Below are 16,838 nucleotides of genomic sequence, written 5' to 3' on the forward strand. Positions count from 1 at the left end.
GCTGGATTTTTCTCCTTCAGTAATATTCCACTAATGCAATTAATGTTTTTATTTACGTTTCACATAGCATCAATATCTACATATGCAGTGCTTCATTGTCAGAAATTGAAAAACGCATCACTTGATTGCATGTCAAATTTTATTGTGCGAAGATGGATGTAATATTACGTCCATGTAAAATACCAAGTCGTCAACTCTTGATCGTCCGCCTGCTGATTCTTGCGGACGTCAGAGGATTGCGTTCTTGCCGTCTCTTGAGTTCCATTCGACGGATTCCCGTTTCCTTCATCACCTTTGGCATCAGATGGTGGCACATTTCTTTGCACAGTCACGTCATGGACGATGCGTTTGTCTCCTTCAAATTCATCTCCTGATCCAACTTCTGCAAACTCTCTCTTCCTCTTTTCTTCTAGAATCACACTTTCTCCTCCATAATCCTCCGCGTTGTCTTTTCCACCATCATTCTGGAGTAAGTCTGCATTTTGCCACAAAAAGTCCTCAAGTCGGGGATTGTCGAGTCTTCTGACATGCAGTAAGCCTTCCTCTGCAACAAGTGGCTGATGTGAAACCAACAAGCTGCTGCTTACGGAACCTTTTGCAAAAAAACAAAACATGATTAAAATACACACTTAAAAAATATTGAGGGGGGGGGGGGGGGTGGGTATCTTGCATACCTTCAGTGCTTGTTCTCTTTGACTTTGCAGTCACGCACTGTGAATCGCAACATTTGCAAATGGAGCCGTCTCCTGAAAGGGCCTGCCACCTAAGATACAAAAACGTCACATCCATTTGCAGAAGATGAACAATAAATTCAGATTTAAGTCTCACCTATCCTCTCCATAAGTGCATGATTTCTGCGCCGGACCTGGTTCTTTCGATGTGGCAAAAGCTTTGCAGTAAATGGTGATCTGAACACAAAGAGCTTGGTTGTAGCAATTAAGGAGTTTTTGTGAATTTTTATTTAATTCATTATAATTTATTTATTTCCTATTGTGTGTATTTTCAGTGAATATTTTGTGTAATATTTTTGCCAATATTTTCGTAGCATATTTTATTGAATGTTTGTTTCTCATTTTTGTCTAACATTTTAATTTTTGACTGATTTGTATTTTTTTTGTGTAATTTTGATATAACAGTTTTGTCTTGTTTTTGTATTTACATCTGTATGTATTTTTAATCTATTAGTAATTATTACAAATATTTGTAATTACTCAAATTAAAATTAATTTAAAAATACTGTATTATATTCAAATTAATTTCAATTAAAGGGATACTTTTCTTATTTAGCCATTTTTGGCAGTCAAACTAAATATTTTGCTTATAATAAATTTGATACTTTCATTATTTTCCATGTACAATTAGTACCGTTATAAACACATTTTGCAACTTGCTGTTGACTAAAAATGACATCACAAGGGCTCAGGTGACCAATCACAGCTCAGCTTGTGAATGTCACATGACCAAACCTAGAAAACAGGTGTCACCTCGCTGTCTGGCTCAGAAATGAACTGGAAGGCTTTGAATGAGAATCTCAGACTCTCGTTAGCACGCGAGATGAACTGAGACGCCCCTCCGGGGTCTCGTTTGCTGTCCAGCATGCAACTGTGGAAGGCATGAAGGTGACATCACAAACGGAACAGCAAGGAGAATTACCGGCAACCTCCCGTCCGCAATCCGTACCCCGAATTGCCGATGATCGTGTACTTGTGGGATGACGACGAGCCGGTGTCCGGTGAAGCAAAGCAGTAGTTGATGTACAGTCGCTTTCCGTTGGGCAGACGTGGAGCGGAGACTTGCACGTTCACCTTCTGGCCAAGATGGAACACTTGATTTTTGACCGGTTTGCTCCAGGAATCTGAATCGGACACTTTTTTTTTTTTTTGGGCGACATATTGCACTGAATGTAAAGCATACTCGTGTGATGTATTTTGGACATACCATCCATGAGATGGATTTGGAACTCATTTGGTTGGCCTCGCAGAGTTTTTCGCACAAGGGCAGTTGTCCAGGTGGGCTTGACTGCTAGCTGGTAGACATGGTGGTACCTTGGCAAAGATAGCATGACCGGTGTGGATCAGTTTCTCATTAAAAAAAAAAATATATATATATATATATATATAAAAGAAGACATACCAATCATTTCATTTTTCAGGCCTAATGGGGCTCATTTGTACGGAGTCCCTTAGGGGACATGGAAGAAAAAAACAAAACAAAAAACTTTGCGTTCCCTCGCAAAACATTTTGCGTAACGCAAAGATTTGTGCCCTCGCAAAAAAAAAAAAAAAAAAAAAACTGCATTCTCTAGCAAATAACTTTGCGTTGGGAACGCAATCTTTGCGAGGGAACGCAAAGTTGTTTGTTTCCGCCTACCATGTCACCTTCGGTGCGCCTTAAACACTTCCGGGTCATCTTCCCTGTGACCAAAAGCGACGAGGACGGAACGTTTGTAAACATGAAACAAAGTAGTGGGAAAGCTTTTCCAAAGCGACTAGGAAGGAGCATGTACTATTTTCCCACTGCTTTGTTTACACGTCGCTTTCCTAGTTATACAAAAGCTCAAAGAATTGACATTAAAATGTCATGTTTGCATGCTAATAATTATTACTAATTTAATGTTAATTGTAACTTCTACAATCTAGTGGCAGAGCATTTTAATTATTATGCCTATGACTTTACGTCACTGGCACAGATGAAAACCCTAAAATGAAAAACTATTTGGGGAGGGGAAAAAAATGTGCGAATATGAAAATCCAAACTGTGAAGAATTTTAGCTTGGTCCTAAATTGTGGCTACCTCAAGAATATAATTTGCCCATCACTGATATATTATTCTTTTACGTAAGTAGGCCTTCATACCTTTGATAACGACATTCAATGTCGACGTCAATCCGAGACGCTCCGCTTGGAAGCCTCTCGTGTGAAGGTTCATAATGGAGAGTGAATTTGTAGACCAAGAAGTCGCGTGGCCTCTGCCGCAGTGGGAAATGAAGTTGTCATTTCGGCCATTGCATGTAATATGATGAAAAGAAAAGAATACCTCTTTCCGGGAGCCACACGCCGTCAGCGGATATGTGAAGAGCAGGTCTCCGGCAGGTCTCAGGACACCGTTGCTTCGGCAGCTCGGACCCAATCGCAGCTCCGACTCATCCGCGCCCAATCCGTAGAAAGACTGCTTGACCCGGACGACCACCTCGAAGGCGGAGCAGGTCACGGAGACGTCCGGAAGGCGTGTCATCAAGCGGAGCCCGCCGTTTCCAACTGATGGGTCGTGGTCAGGCAAGCCGCGAGTGACTTTGCTCACTTGGATTGTGTCAGGTTTGTACTTTGGGGCGCCCAATCTGGTTAATTTGTTCCGCCTTGGCGTTGAGCCGTCGGGTCCCGTTTTGCAGCAACCGACGCTAAAAAGTAGAAAAACACACAACAAAGTGTAAAGTTGTCTTGTTGTCATGATTGTCACGTTCCGACTTCTTTCCTCGTTCATGTGCACGTAAAGCCACGCACGTTCACAGCTGGAGGTTATTAAAGGTAATGGAGGACATAATAGGCGCCAATATTTTTGGAAACATTTTTTTTTTTTTAATGTAGGGTATTTTTCTTTTATTTTCTTTCTTTTCCCGTTTCACGATAATCAGTAGTGGGAACGGCCAATGTTTGTTTTCATTACTTGAGGAATTATTTTGGTCGCGTGGGCCAATCAGCAAAGGGATATGCAAAACAAAATCCATTTGAGGCGGCTCATTTCATTATTTTATGCTGAGGCAAGACCTTGACGATAAAGGTACTTTTAATACAGTGAATATTGGGACATCACTAAGCATAATTTGATTTTTCATTAAGTTAAAAGTCTGGAGGATCACACAAATGCGCACAAGAATGTTCCGCATGTTGTTCAAGTTGACAGCAGAGGGCAGTGTTTCACTTCTCAAATAGGTCCCGTGACCCACGGCATTTTATTGTAAGATGCTGTAACATTATAAACAAGTACTGTATTAACACTGCGCTTAAATACAGGAAAGTTAAAGATAAGTTAAAAATTTGTATAAACGAGCGATTCTTCCGAATGGAAAAAAAAAATTCTATATAAATACAATGTCAGTGCTCAGGCAACATGGCCGGTTAGCTCAGTTGGTTAGAGCGTGGTGCTAATAACGCCAAGGTCGCGGGTTCGATCCCCGTACGGGCCAACGCGTTTTTTCATAAATTCCTGCTTCGATTGGCAATGCCGTGATATACGTAATGTGTACTCAGCCAAACAAAATGTTGATTTCAGTCTCTTGCCATTTATCAAAATATATATAATGTTGAAAAATAATATTTTTCTCTGTTTGTTTTTTTTTTTTTTGTTTGTTTGTTTGTAATTTATTTTAGCCACGACCTAGCCCCTGTTTGTTGATTTTGTCATTCGTTTACTTGAGTAATTTATTGGTTAGGTGATTAGGAAGGATAAAGTTAATTGTAAATGCTAAAAGTAAAAACTGAAAATGACTTTTATATTGCAATTCACATTTGAAGTCTTTTTAACCCCCTCCTGCTTTGTAGTACTGAACGTTTCTCAGTGCCTAAAACACATGTAACTACTCATTTTAGCCACCGAGGGGCGTGCTACTACAAGCAGGAAAGCGGTTGTCTCTCTTTGGAAAAAAAAAAAAAAAAAAAGTGATTGTTTTGAATTTGCAGCATTGCGTTCAGTACTGGTATGATTTACAAAGATCCAAAAACTGAGAAATAATAGGCTACACAACCATATATGCTAAAATTACATCTACAGTGGTCACAGTTAAGTAGTAACATAACATGTCAATTAAAAAAAATAAGTCATTTTTGGCAGGTAAAGCTGTCCCACTCTCTTCTTTTAGGGGGGTGTCTGAGCGGTGGTGTTTTGACTTCCCAAGGGAGCAATAAAACGTGTGTGAATAATTCACATGATATGCATACTCTCTGGTTGACTGGACCCGTTTTGAAACCTGCTCGGAGACGGGATGTACAGGTCAAAGGTTAGCGTGAGGGTCGCAGAGGTCGTGGGGGAAAAAAAGAGGACTCCTCTTGTACAACATTGTCACAGCCAAGCATCCAAATTCCTTCACTGCCGACCGTGTGATACCGCTCGGAATACTCCACGGGTCATGTGACTAACACGAGTGCTCAAGCGAGGTTAAACCCACCCCCCTTTCTTTAGTGTCTTTACCATCCTCACACATATGCTACTTTCACAATAAAAGACAATAGTGGCCACTTGAAGTTAAGACGGGGGAGGGGCTATTGTTAGTATTAAGCATTGTTAACCCAGCAAAGTCCCTGGTGAGTAAAATACCATTTTAAAGATAGATGTGGTTCCCTTTGGCTATATTTTGACTTACAAAAAAAGTTAACTTTTTGTTTGTGTGTTTATTACTTTGAATGTACAAGCTTACTTTACATACTGTTTCTCTTCATTTTGCAAAAACATCCAAGCATTCTTTTTTTTTTTTTCTCCACACATTCACAACATCACTAAGTGGAAATGGAACCCTATGCACAGAAATCAGGCAAATTTATATATGGCAAATAATAATCATGTATTGTAGCATTATTGTGCCCCCATAACCTGTACAACTGAAATGGGGATGAGGAAATCTTTTCAGAAAAAGGACGTGTATAAACAAGACAAGTGATGTGACAGTGTTCAGAATTAACCAATCACATTCAAGATCATGTTAAATGGAAGTCCACACAATTTGGCACAATTTAAAGAGCCAATGTTTCACCCTGAATACATTTTTATTGACATTTGTTTGCGTTCTAGCAGAAGTTTGAGGAATTTTTGGTATTTGTAACTGTACGTAATAGCTCCCACCTTTTGTTAATGATTTTATTATATCAGTTGTTTATTTGTAATCTCACAAAGTTGTTAGAAACTGAGTTAGACGGGTTTTAGGTTCTATTAATGGTGGCATGATTTTTAAAAGTATATTTGTTGGTCTCATTTTTTTACATCATAAAGACCTGGCATTTGAACAAAGGTGTGTTTGTTTGTTTTGTTTTGTTTTGTTTTTTTAAATCCACAATCCGTTGCTTGGAAGTGTTGCAGTTGTTTTGGTTTCCGGGAAAATACTGTTATCCACTGTGTACTTTTTATGTAAGTTTACTTCCGCAATAATGACAACAAGTATTAGCACGCGTGTGAAGTCATCACGAAGGAACAATGCTAGCGAGCCAGTTTTTACATAAACAGGTCACCGGCTGCTTCATTCGGATGCTAAAGGCCGCTTGTGTCATCATCATTGGTCTGATCGCACACTTATTCAGCTCGGTCAGTGGTGTCCAAACTACGGCCCGGGGGCCATTTGCGGCCCCGCCGTCCATTTTTCAGTGGCCCGCGACGTATGCTAAAAATGGCATTTGACTCAGTTAAAATAAATGAACAAAAACAAAAATGTTTGGAGATGGTCAAAGTAAGAAGGGAGGGTATCGGAAAACAGTTGCTATTAAAGGTTATTTTAGTGAACTGAAACTAATGAAAAAAATAAAATTCAAAAAACAATATTGTTACCGAAATAAAAGAAAAACGAAAATGCTTTTTAAAAAACAAATACTAACTGAAACTACATTTTATGTTTACAAAATTAACTAAAACTAACCATAATTATAGCAAACGTCCTCCGTTTTAGTCTTTGGTAATTAATTTAATGCATGAGCCTTTGGGGATGATTTTAAATGTGATTTTTAGTAGATTTATTTTGATATAAACCGGAATAATGACATTTGAAAGTATGTCACACAGAAGTGACGTCATCTAGCAGCAGCCAATAGAAAAGCACCAAAAGGTGACATCGCTCCCACTGTGGTTTTTAAATATTGCGCACAAGTAATATATATTAAAATAATAATAATACTGAAACTAACAAACTAAACTAAAATTAAGCATTTTTTAAAGAACTAAACAAATAAAAACTAACTAAAATGAAAAATTCCAAAACTATAATAACCCTACTGCCATATTACAAATAAATTGGTTTATATACTGTATCATTTTTCTAAATATGCAAAAGCACAAATAAATTATTTTATACAATTTTTAGGACTAAACACAATTTCTCTTCGTAACATTATGTGGCCCTTGCGTCCTTCTGATTTTCTGCATGTGGCCCTCAAATGAAAAAGTTTGGACACCCCTGAGCTAGCTTATCGCCACCATGTGCTTGACCTCGGGCCGTTTAGCCAAAAGAAAGACAGATGACCGTCACTAATCAATGTCGGTCACTCAGCTTGAACACGACACCGCCGCTTTCGTCCATCCCGCTGCGATGTGCGATTTAAGGAGGAGGCCGAGCATGTGACGATCAATATGATGGCGCGCTTCGTCGGAGCCTTCCACTGTTGCTTCACTTTGCCCAACATGCTGAGTATTAGCATGGAAATGAAATAGCCACTCACTTGCTCTGAATTATTTGCACTCGCATTATCATACAAATGGTTCGACCTTTACTGTATTTAACAATACAATAGCGTATAACGAGTCTCTCTGTTTCCCTCCACCTTTGTTTAAAGTATCTGCCAACAGCAGGTCAATCAAAAAAGGAAAACAATGAGTCTAATCAGAGCCGCAGATCACTACGCAGATTACGTTACTGTGCGTAGGGTTCCATCCCCCGTGGAGTGTTCCATTTTGATGATAGAAATGTTTGCTTTATAAGGTTTATCTTAATACTTCGAGTGCATTATTTGTGTGTTTTTTTTTTCAGAATTTTCAATACCACATTTGTTGTGTTGTCTCATTAGATGCATGCATGTGAAGTGCAAATGGTCATTCAAATCAAATCTTTTTTTTTCTTTTTTTTTTTTTTTAAACAGAGACTGGAGACTGTGTAAGTTGTAAGTAATCAGCATGACAGGAGAAATTTTGGATCAACAAAGCTGGAATTACAAGTTTGTAGTCCCGCTATTTCATGATTTTTTTTTTCGGTCAAGTATTAACTCAGCGTTGTTGTTGTTGTGGTTTTTGCATGTAATTCCACATTCTGCCACTGGAGGCTGCACGCTATTGTTCAACGCTAAATCAGGAAGAAGAGAAGTTTTTCATGCTCAGCCTTCTTCATCAGTGATTATTGAAGTCAACTCAACTTTTATTTATGTAGTGCTTTCACATCAGCTGTAGTTGTGACAAAGTGCTTTGCAGAACACATGACAAAAGTTAAACAATAATACAATCATAACAAACCAACGCTTTAAGCGAGAACTATTGGTTTATTTTATACCTTATTGGAAAACTTTGGGCATGATTATTGATGTATATTATGAGATATTTAGCTTGTTTGGGGAACTTACTGCATCATGATGGTGTGGAATGATATTGGATGTTACTCTCACTGTATGTTTTGATTGGATCAATTTACTTTTCAATATAAAAATATTTTTCTAGCATTTTAAAGTGTGTTTTAAAATGTAAAATAAAGTGCCGTAAATGCTGTAAAATCATGCACATTTCTATATCATGGATTGAACTTGTCTGCTCGGCTAATTGTTGGAATTAACTAAAGTTTTGCAATTTTTTTAACATACTTTTATGACATAGTTATTTTTTAACTTTATATTTTTGTTATTTTAAACTCTTGTTACATTGATACAGCTACCTCTGGTTATTTACATAATTGTTTTAAGTATTAGCTCAATTTTGTACATTTTAAATTATTTTGATATATCTAAAGATTTTTTTTAAATTATTTGTTGTTGCACTTTGTTGCTGTTTTGGCACTAAAATTGCATACGTAATGAGAGTTATGGAAGCGCATTTCCGGTGGATTTTTTTTAAACTGACAAGAAGGCGGGGTTTGGGATTTTTTATTTTTTATTTTTTACTGGCGGGAATGGCATTCCATAGAGAGTTCATAGTTGGTTGTATGAATGATCAATAATCAATAGAAATGAGGGCCCCAAATCGATTTTTGCTCAAGCCTGAGTAGTGACGTAGGAGGGGGAGAGGTTGAGCTGTACGCCCCACCCCGCCTCGCCCCGCCCCTTATGCAAATGAAGAGGCTTACCCGGATCTGGGAGCTGTTTCTGCTGCAGATATTTGCGTGGCCCCTCCCTGCACGTTTGTGGCGGTTATAACAGGATTTGGACTGGCGCGAAAAACGCACTGCGGGGCGGAACCGCAGCTCGCTACTTGTTGGCTTTTTAAGCGCCCACTAAAACAAAGCCAACAAAAGAACAAAAAAAAAAAAAAAAAAAAAAAAGAGGCCACCGAACAACTCGACTCGGGCAGGTTTTGGTTCGTGGACTTTACCAGTGGATTTGTGGCTGAGCTGAATTTTGCCATCGGTAAGTAGTAGTTTGTGGCCTATTTTGTGAAAGTTTGGTCGAGGTTAAGTGGAGTTTTGTACGAGTTCTGAACGGACCGGTCTCATCGCCAGTAGCTACCCCAGAAATGTATTTATAGGACATTATGTAATATACCGTGGCTAACTTACTGCAATGTTTCCTTCAGGCTCAAAAGGACTTAAACCCAAAGAGGATTTTTGTTTCACTCCCAGCCGAACAATGGAGTTTGACTGTTACCAGCATTATTTTTTCGACGATTATGACACCGAAGAGGATTTCTACAATTCGACCGCCCCAAGCGAGGACATCTGGAAAAAGTTCGAGCTGCTGCCCACCCCTCCCGTGTCGCCCATCCGGACTTTGCAGAGCGGGGACGGCAAACTGAGCTGGTTGTCTCGAGTCCTGGTTCAGGACGACGAGTGCGAGGGTCCGGGGCTGCTCCGCAACCTCAGCTCCATCATCATCCGGGACTGCATGTGGAGTAGTTTCTCTGCCAGCAAGCAGCTGGAGAAGGCGGTCCACGGCCGCCAGTCGACTCCGCCTCAGCCGGCGCCTCCCGGAGTTCCCCCGGGCCCGCAGAGCCCCGCGAGGCCGGCCAAAGCGCAATGCGTCTCGGCGGCGGACTGTGTCGACCCCGCCGCTGTCCTCACCTACCCGGCGAGTAGCTGCAGGAAGACGGCGTCGTCCGGTTCCGAGTCTCGGAGCGACTCTTCCGGTAAGGGCGCAGCCTGACCGCGGAATCGATGCGTAATGTGAAAACATGGCACCAGCATTTGCACCACACAAGCAGCAAAGGCACACAACTTTCAGAACTCTCCATTTGGTGGACGCCAATACTGCCCGCCACCAGGTCCCCTCATTACAATTGCTGATGAATGTTCCTTGTGGTCCATGACAAAGGCTTAGATTCTTCTCTGCTCCAATGCCTCGAGGCTGCGTGGGGGAAATAGTGATGTGCTTGCTTGGCTGTGGAATGCACTTCCTATTGCCACCTAATTTGGATTGCTGCTGTCTCTAAACGCAGTTTTCCTCAACCTTCCGTGAGCCAGGGGGGGAATTTGACATGAAAAGAATTTGATGTCAATAATAATGTCACAAAAACTTTAATAATAATGATGATGTAATTTATCTCCGTTTATCCACAAATGTGTTGAGTGTAATCTGTGTCTGTTTAATTGATTATTCTGTCGTCCAAAATACACATTTATTTTAATTTATTTAGTGGGTTGAGCATCATCAAAGGAAAACACATCAGTCTTTGTTCTCTGCTGGTGAGGAGGATAAAAAAAAAAATAAAAAAAATCATTAGAGGCAATTAACTCCAAAGAGGTGTCTCATTTACTCAACTCTGCAAGCAGCCAATCATATTTAGCACTATTGAAACCATGACTAGATGGATAAAGAATGATGCATTTTTATAGTAGATAAATTTTCATTTTCACACATTAAGTGAAATTGGATAATTGGCGTCGCACGCCTCATGATCTTGTGTCGGGCTGCAACTAACCATTATTCCAATTATTGATTAATCTGTCGATTTATTCATCGACAAATTGGATTACAAAAGTAGTTTAATTTTTAAAAACAGGACATTATTTCAAATTCACACTGCACAAAGATAAATTATGATTCACTTACTGGTTTGGTCTGTAACGTGAGAAAATATTGATCGTTATTTTCCAGAGTAAAAGCAGTTGTTTTATTTTGGTTCAAAACATAACATAAAATCCAGTGAATAAGATGCAACTTTTTTCTTATAGAATGATCCAACGTTGACACACCATAATTATACACAGACTCATAAAAAAAAAAAAAAAAAAAAAAAACATTAAATATTTCCAAATGCAGTAACACACTAACATTAGTCCCGTGGAATGCTTTTGTTTTGAAGTTGTTCCCGGCAGTGTGTCGCAGTATTAACGGCTGACTTATTTTTTCGAGTGGGGCACCTCACAAACTGTTGATACCGATGCAAACATCACAACGTTGTTCTGAAATCTTATCGCTAATTAACTCATTCACTCCCAGCCATTTTCATTGAAGCAACCCACTTTACTGGGTTTTTGACTGCGTTTGCAAGGCCCACAGAATATACAGGATACAAAAGAAAGATTAGCATCTCTTCTTTCATCGGTAAACACCCCCCCAACTATATTTCCACCTGTTTCAGTTTTGCAGCAATTAGCATTAGAATATAGCTAAGTTTCATCACAAAGCTGTTTAAAAAAGTGAGGAAATTATTTTAAAAAAAAATTTGGTTGATCTCTTATACTCTGCTGCCACCTGCTGGACGTTTTTGTAATAACTATCAGTGCTTCAAGCATTTTCTTCAGTTCAGAGGCTGCATCAAAGCCTTCTGTATGCGCTAGCATAAAAATAACGTATAAATCCGTCTTTGGGAGCAAATGAGTTAAGGATGCTAAAAAAATACTTCATTACACTGACATTTTATTATATGGCGCATGTTGCCGTTTAACAGCTAGTTCTTAGCCGCTAAGCAAGCAAGACGGCGAGACGTTGGATTACTTTTCAAAGGCAGTTAAACAGACGAAAATAACTGCACACTTTGCTAAAAATGCACAAATTTTGACATTGATATCCACTTGTAACTGTCTTCATGAAAGATGGCAATCGTTCTCACAGAGAGCCCTCTATTCAATTTTTATTTCCGTTTAATTTCCAGATGATGACGAGGAAATTGACGTCGTCACGGTGGAGAGCAAGCACAAACAGGCCCGACTGGCGAACGTCCGCAGGCCCGTGACCCTCACGGTGCGTGCGGACCCCTGCCCCAAACGCTTCCACGCCTCGGTTCACCGGCAGCAGCACAACTACGCCGCCCGCTCCCCCGACACCGACGAGGACGACGACGACGACGACGAAGATGATGATGAGGAGGGCGACGAGGAGGAGCTCCAAAACAAGCGTACGTGTCCGGCGCCCGGCCGTCCGACCTCGCCCTCGGGAAGCTCCTTGAACTCTGATGCGGAGGACACGGACCGCAGAAAGAACCACAACTACCTGGAGAGGAAGCGGAGGAACGACCTGAGGTACAGGTTTTTGGCCCTCCGAGATCAGATCCCGGGTCTGGAGTCGGGCAAAACGCCCAAGGTGGCCATCCTGACCCACGCCACGGAATACCTCAAGGAGCTGCACGCTAAAGAGAAGCGACAGCTTCAGGAGCGCAAACGCCTCAAAGTTCGGCAGCAGCATCTCCTGCGCAGATTAGCTGCGCTCAAGCGGTCTTGAACCTCCAAATGGGAACTTCTGTCACTTTTTATAATGACAACATGCCTCATGTTAAAAACCTCCAGTTATGTTTGGACTCGATGAATTGCTGCCCCGAGCCTGACAATTCGGGTTTGTCGTATCTCAGCGTGTGGGGTTTCTTTCCTGTTTTGCACAGTTATACAGTGAGGATAATGCAAACGATGTTTTCTGGTATGCTGTGATTGGAGCTGAGGGACTCCAATGTGTGTTAAGTGGTGTGATATCCTTCACAATATGAGTTAAATCGAGCAGAGATGACTTCATTCCATCGTTTGGACATTCATAATGGGGTGGAGTCCGTGTATGATGCGAGTGTGTTTGCTGTTCTCTGTAAATAATAGTTTATTGCTCCTGGTCGGATGAGCATGACAAAATCATCAATTGTTGCCGAGCTTTACTCTCATGTTTGATTTCCCACCAGGCGTTTGAAGAGCCTCTATTTTGTTTTAAGAAAATGCGGAGTTAAAAAAAAGCACACAAAAAAAAAGTTTTGATACGTTGCACTGCTGTACTTTATACTCACACGTCACTTTGTGAACGCAATGCATCTCCTGATTTTTTTTTTTGTTGATTCGAAAGCATGTTCATTCAACAGCAACATTAAATTTTGATACCGTATTTGCAACTAAACAGTTTGTCTTTTTCTAGTCTACTGTTTGATATCCTGCCTCCTGAATCATGACAGTGTTTTGTTCTATTTGCAAACTGCCGGCCAAAACAAGCCGAGACAGCTTGTCCTTGAGATTTGCCCTTGGCGAGCATGTGAGCAATACCACTTTTGCATCCTCCTCTCTGCAGTGACTGGCTGCATGCTCGAGTCCACTCGCACACACTTAATGCACTTTTGGCATCTTTAGAACATTCCCACGGGAGTGGTGTCAATATGGACCTCTACTTGCATCCAACGTGATGCTATTTACAGGCATGAGGTTGTACAGCGGCACTTGATGTGCTTGAGACCTGCATTTTCTTGTCGCAAGACGTGGCCCACTTTTACAGTTAAAAACAAAGAAAAACTAGTTTTAAGAAATAGCATTTGAAAACATAAAGTACTTAAGCTAACTACACACGCTTGCTGGTTTGTGTTCAAAGTGCCTTTCAGAGCACCTTCAGTGAGACAACTGAATGTGCAATGCATACTATGAAATGAAATCGAAACACGGACAAAGAATAAAAAAAAACTCCAGGGAAAAAAAAATAGGTCACATGCTGTAGTAAGTTTATCACCTCTTTTTGATTTTTTTTTTTTTTTTTAGTTGATACATTCTAAATAAGTAAAACTGAATTTGATAACAATTAGCATTATAGTAGTAACACTCCATTGCGAAAAAGTCATGCTCCAAAGGTAGCAACCATGGCTAATGTTAGCTTACAGTACACATTTTGTATGCACCTAAAACCCCTCCATCTCTGTGGTTTTACTTTCCAGACCACCCTTGCAATTAGGTAAAATCTGTGACGTAGAAATACCCTATAAAAATATACTTTGTAGGTATGTTTATATAGCGTTTTTAAAAGATGTTTACAATCTTACAAACACATATTGTGAGAGAGCGAGAGCAATGGATAACAGAAATGTACAATGTAACATTTACACCATCTCAAACTAAGGGTACATTCGGAAATACTATGTACATACATTCAAAGGGACAAAGTGCGCTTCACTCCCATTAATTTTTGAACCTAGCAGTGTTTTGTGTTAGCTAGTAAGTTGTATTTATTACTCAGCTCATTAGTAATCAACTAGCTAGCCCACACAGCTAGCTAACATCAATGTTGCTAGCAGAAGGGGTGTTAAAGCCCCAGACCTAGCACCACTAAACCATAAACTTCTGAGAAAAAATAACTACAATAACAAAGAAACAAAGTAATAATTACAGTAAATATCTACAATCTATATCTTGTTAAATTGAAAATAAATTATGGCGCTAATTTAGCATGTCGCTACAGTCCTGTATTTTTTTTCTACCTATCCTCGACCCACCCATTAGGGGTGTTCTGTTGGGTTCAAATCCATCAGTTGACAATCACTGCTCTAACGTGTCCTGTATAAATCCTGTATTTCAATAGAATTCTACTATTTTATGTACCTTTTATTAGATACTTTGGTGCTCGGTGATCCAAGAAATTGGTGAGTTTTTATGCTTGTTGAGTTGAAACTGTGTAATATGATGTTCATTTGAAAGATTAACAGCGTGTTTAAGTGTGTGTACTTTCACTACATTTCCCACCTTAATTGATATTCATGTTTTGCACATCCATCTTGTCTGTCCCTGTTTGAAAAAAACAAACAAACAAACATCTATCCGTCCATTTGCTACAGTGCTCATCCAATTTTGGGTCACAGATTAGATGGAGCCTATCCCAGCTTGTGCCCCGAACTCAGGACCACTTATACAGTTACTGCAGTTAATTTGTGACCGTGTTGATGACCCCGCAGACGAGTCCCGACAAGCTCGGGTGACTCCGGCTGTGGAATTCTCAGTCAGTTGCGCTTTAGAGCGCAGATTTGTTCAGGTACAGCCTGATAGACGAGCCCGGCACACCCTGCGCTCCAACCGCCTCACACCTCTCCTTTGTCAAGGCCTTATCGGTGGCTGGTATTTCACCTACTTCCTGCGCACTTTCACCCCTCAGGACACATTTTCAGCTGACAAAAACATGAGTACAAAAACTCAACAACGCACAGAAATTGTACTTTTACAATCCCGCATTTGAAAAAGCCCCACTTATATTCTTTCATAATTTAAATTGGATGCATTCTTGTAAATAGTTTGTTAGTTTTTGACTACAAAAATACTACACAAGAGTTGACATTCAGTAATTTTCAGAAAACAAACAAACAAACGAACTATGCTATGCTTCTGATAACATCCAATTGTTTACAAAAAACAAAACAAAAGTATCATCTTCCAATATAGATAAATAACCATGCCCAAAGATGGACATTATTTATTTATTTATTTGATAACGGATGGACATTATAATGAACCTAAGGCTCTAGCTTTCAATCATTTTCATCAAAAACTAAACTATGCTGACAGCTTCCTGCCCTTTACTCAAATTTATAGTTTCCAAGTACAGTATTGTATGCTGCCATCTAGTGGTCAAGAGTGTAATTACACTCCAAATAGACTTAAGGCGGGGCTCAAATTATCTTGTGTCATTTAAACAAATGAAGACATCTGACAAATGATGTTTGTCACATTCAAAATGTGAGCCATCACTTCATTTTGTCACCAGTGGCTGTCGGCTGGATGGTTAAACTTTTACTGCACCAGGAAGTGAAGAGTATATCCTCTTGTTTACATTCATGTGGAAGAAACAGCCTGTTCTCCTTAACTTAAGAAAGCAGTCCAGATCCAAAGAGTCCTGCTCCCAAAGACTCATAGCGACTCTTGTGTGTCAAAAAAAAAGAAAAAAAAGTAGATTTTCCTGACGACTAATGGTGGATCTTGAGTCCCGGAAGATAATCTGCTCTGCCGGTTCAACTCTACAAACTTGCCAGACCAGAAATTCAGGCTCTCGAGTTTGAGTGTCGCCCACACAGAACGTGCACATGTGAGCACTTTTACACACACAAGCGCGCACGCGCACGTTTAGAATGTATGTGCCTCTTTTTCACGTGGGAGCCATTTTATGCATGCAAAGCTTTTTGCTTTTACATATGTATATTCGTGCTTCCCTACGTTAATTGAAAGAGCACTGATCTGACATATTTGAATACACAACGAGATGTTCCGGGTGGGATGGTTGAGAATGGATGAACTGGCTTTGTGGAGAGTATTTTTTATTTTTTTACTTTGTGCTTCCTCTTTCAAATCTCATTTCTTTGACAATGTGATTTTGTGTGTGTGTGTGTGTGTGTGTGTGACATGTAGATATGGTGCAATCACATAAAAGTGGTTGCCTGATAGAAGAGTGACAACATGGTATGTTTTGACCTTTGACCTCAGTTGACTTGGCAGAGTAACCGTCGTTTATCGAGGACTACAAGTATTTGGATTTCAATCCCAACTATGTAAAACTATTTATGTTTTAATTGTGTAGCTTTACCTGTTAATCCTTACCAGGCATCGTAAAAAAAAGGCAACTAGATGTTAGATAGATGCTAGTCTACTTCCTGACTGTGGTTGAGGTGTCCTTGAGCAAGGTACTAATAAAGATTTGCCCGCCCACTTGAGGCATGGATCTCTAAAATGGTTCTCCTTTTTTTATTATTATATTTTTTACATTCATTCGGTTTAGCACTCTTATATCCGAGTGTCAGTA

The 16,838-nt window shown here is 40.0% G+C and overlaps 2 protein-coding genes and 1 non-coding gene across 4 annotated transcripts; 2 read left to right on the forward strand and 1 right to left on the reverse strand.

Annotated features, from left to right (window-relative positions):
• Nucleotides 1-121: 121 nt before the first annotated feature.
• On the reverse strand, nt 122-3,505 carry LOC144031276 (zona pellucida sperm-binding protein 3-like). Its single transcript, XM_077538251.1, has 8 exons — nt 3,037-3,505; nt 2,856-2,968; nt 1,939-2,045; nt 1,681-1,855; nt 1,485-1,602; nt 829-908; nt 675-763; nt 122-592 (listed from the first exon to the last, which is right to left on the reverse strand). The coding sequence occupies exons 1-8, from the start codon at nt 3,478-3,480 to the stop codon at nt 165-167; spliced, it is 1,554 nt and encodes a 517-aa protein (XP_077394377.1). The 5' UTR covers nt 3,481-3,505; the 3' UTR covers nt 122-164.
• On the forward strand, nt 2,491-13,196 carry LOC144031283 (protein L-Myc-1b-like). 2 transcript variants are annotated; one of them, XM_077538264.1, is made up of 3 exons: nt 2,491-3,314; nt 9,463-10,011; nt 11,980-13,196. In XM_077538264.1, exons 2-3 carry the CDS (start codon nt 9,516-9,518, stop codon nt 12,543-12,545), a joined length of 1,062 nt encoding a protein of 353 aa, XP_077394390.1. In that variant the 5' UTR covers nt 2,491-3,314; nt 9,463-9,515; the 3' UTR covers nt 12,546-13,196. The 2 variants fall into 2 exon arrangements, with proteins under 2 accessions (XP_077394390.1, XP_077394389.1); XM_077538263.1 differs by lacking the exon at nt 2,491-3,314 and adding an exon at nt 8,672-9,296.
• trnai-aau (transfer RNA isoleucine (anticodon AAU)) lies at nt 4,110-4,183 on the forward strand. Its single transcript has one exon. It is a non-coding gene; the product is annotated as a tRNA-Ile (tRNA).
• Nucleotides 13,197-16,838: the final 3,642 nt, after the last annotated feature.

Source organism: Festucalex cinctus, chromosome 12, assembly GCF_051991245.1.
Source record: "Festucalex cinctus isolate MCC-2025b chromosome 12, RoL_Fcin_1.0, whole genome shotgun sequence".
NCBI classification, from domain to species: domain Eukaryota; kingdom Metazoa; phylum Chordata; class Actinopteri; order Syngnathiformes; family Syngnathidae; genus Festucalex; species Festucalex cinctus.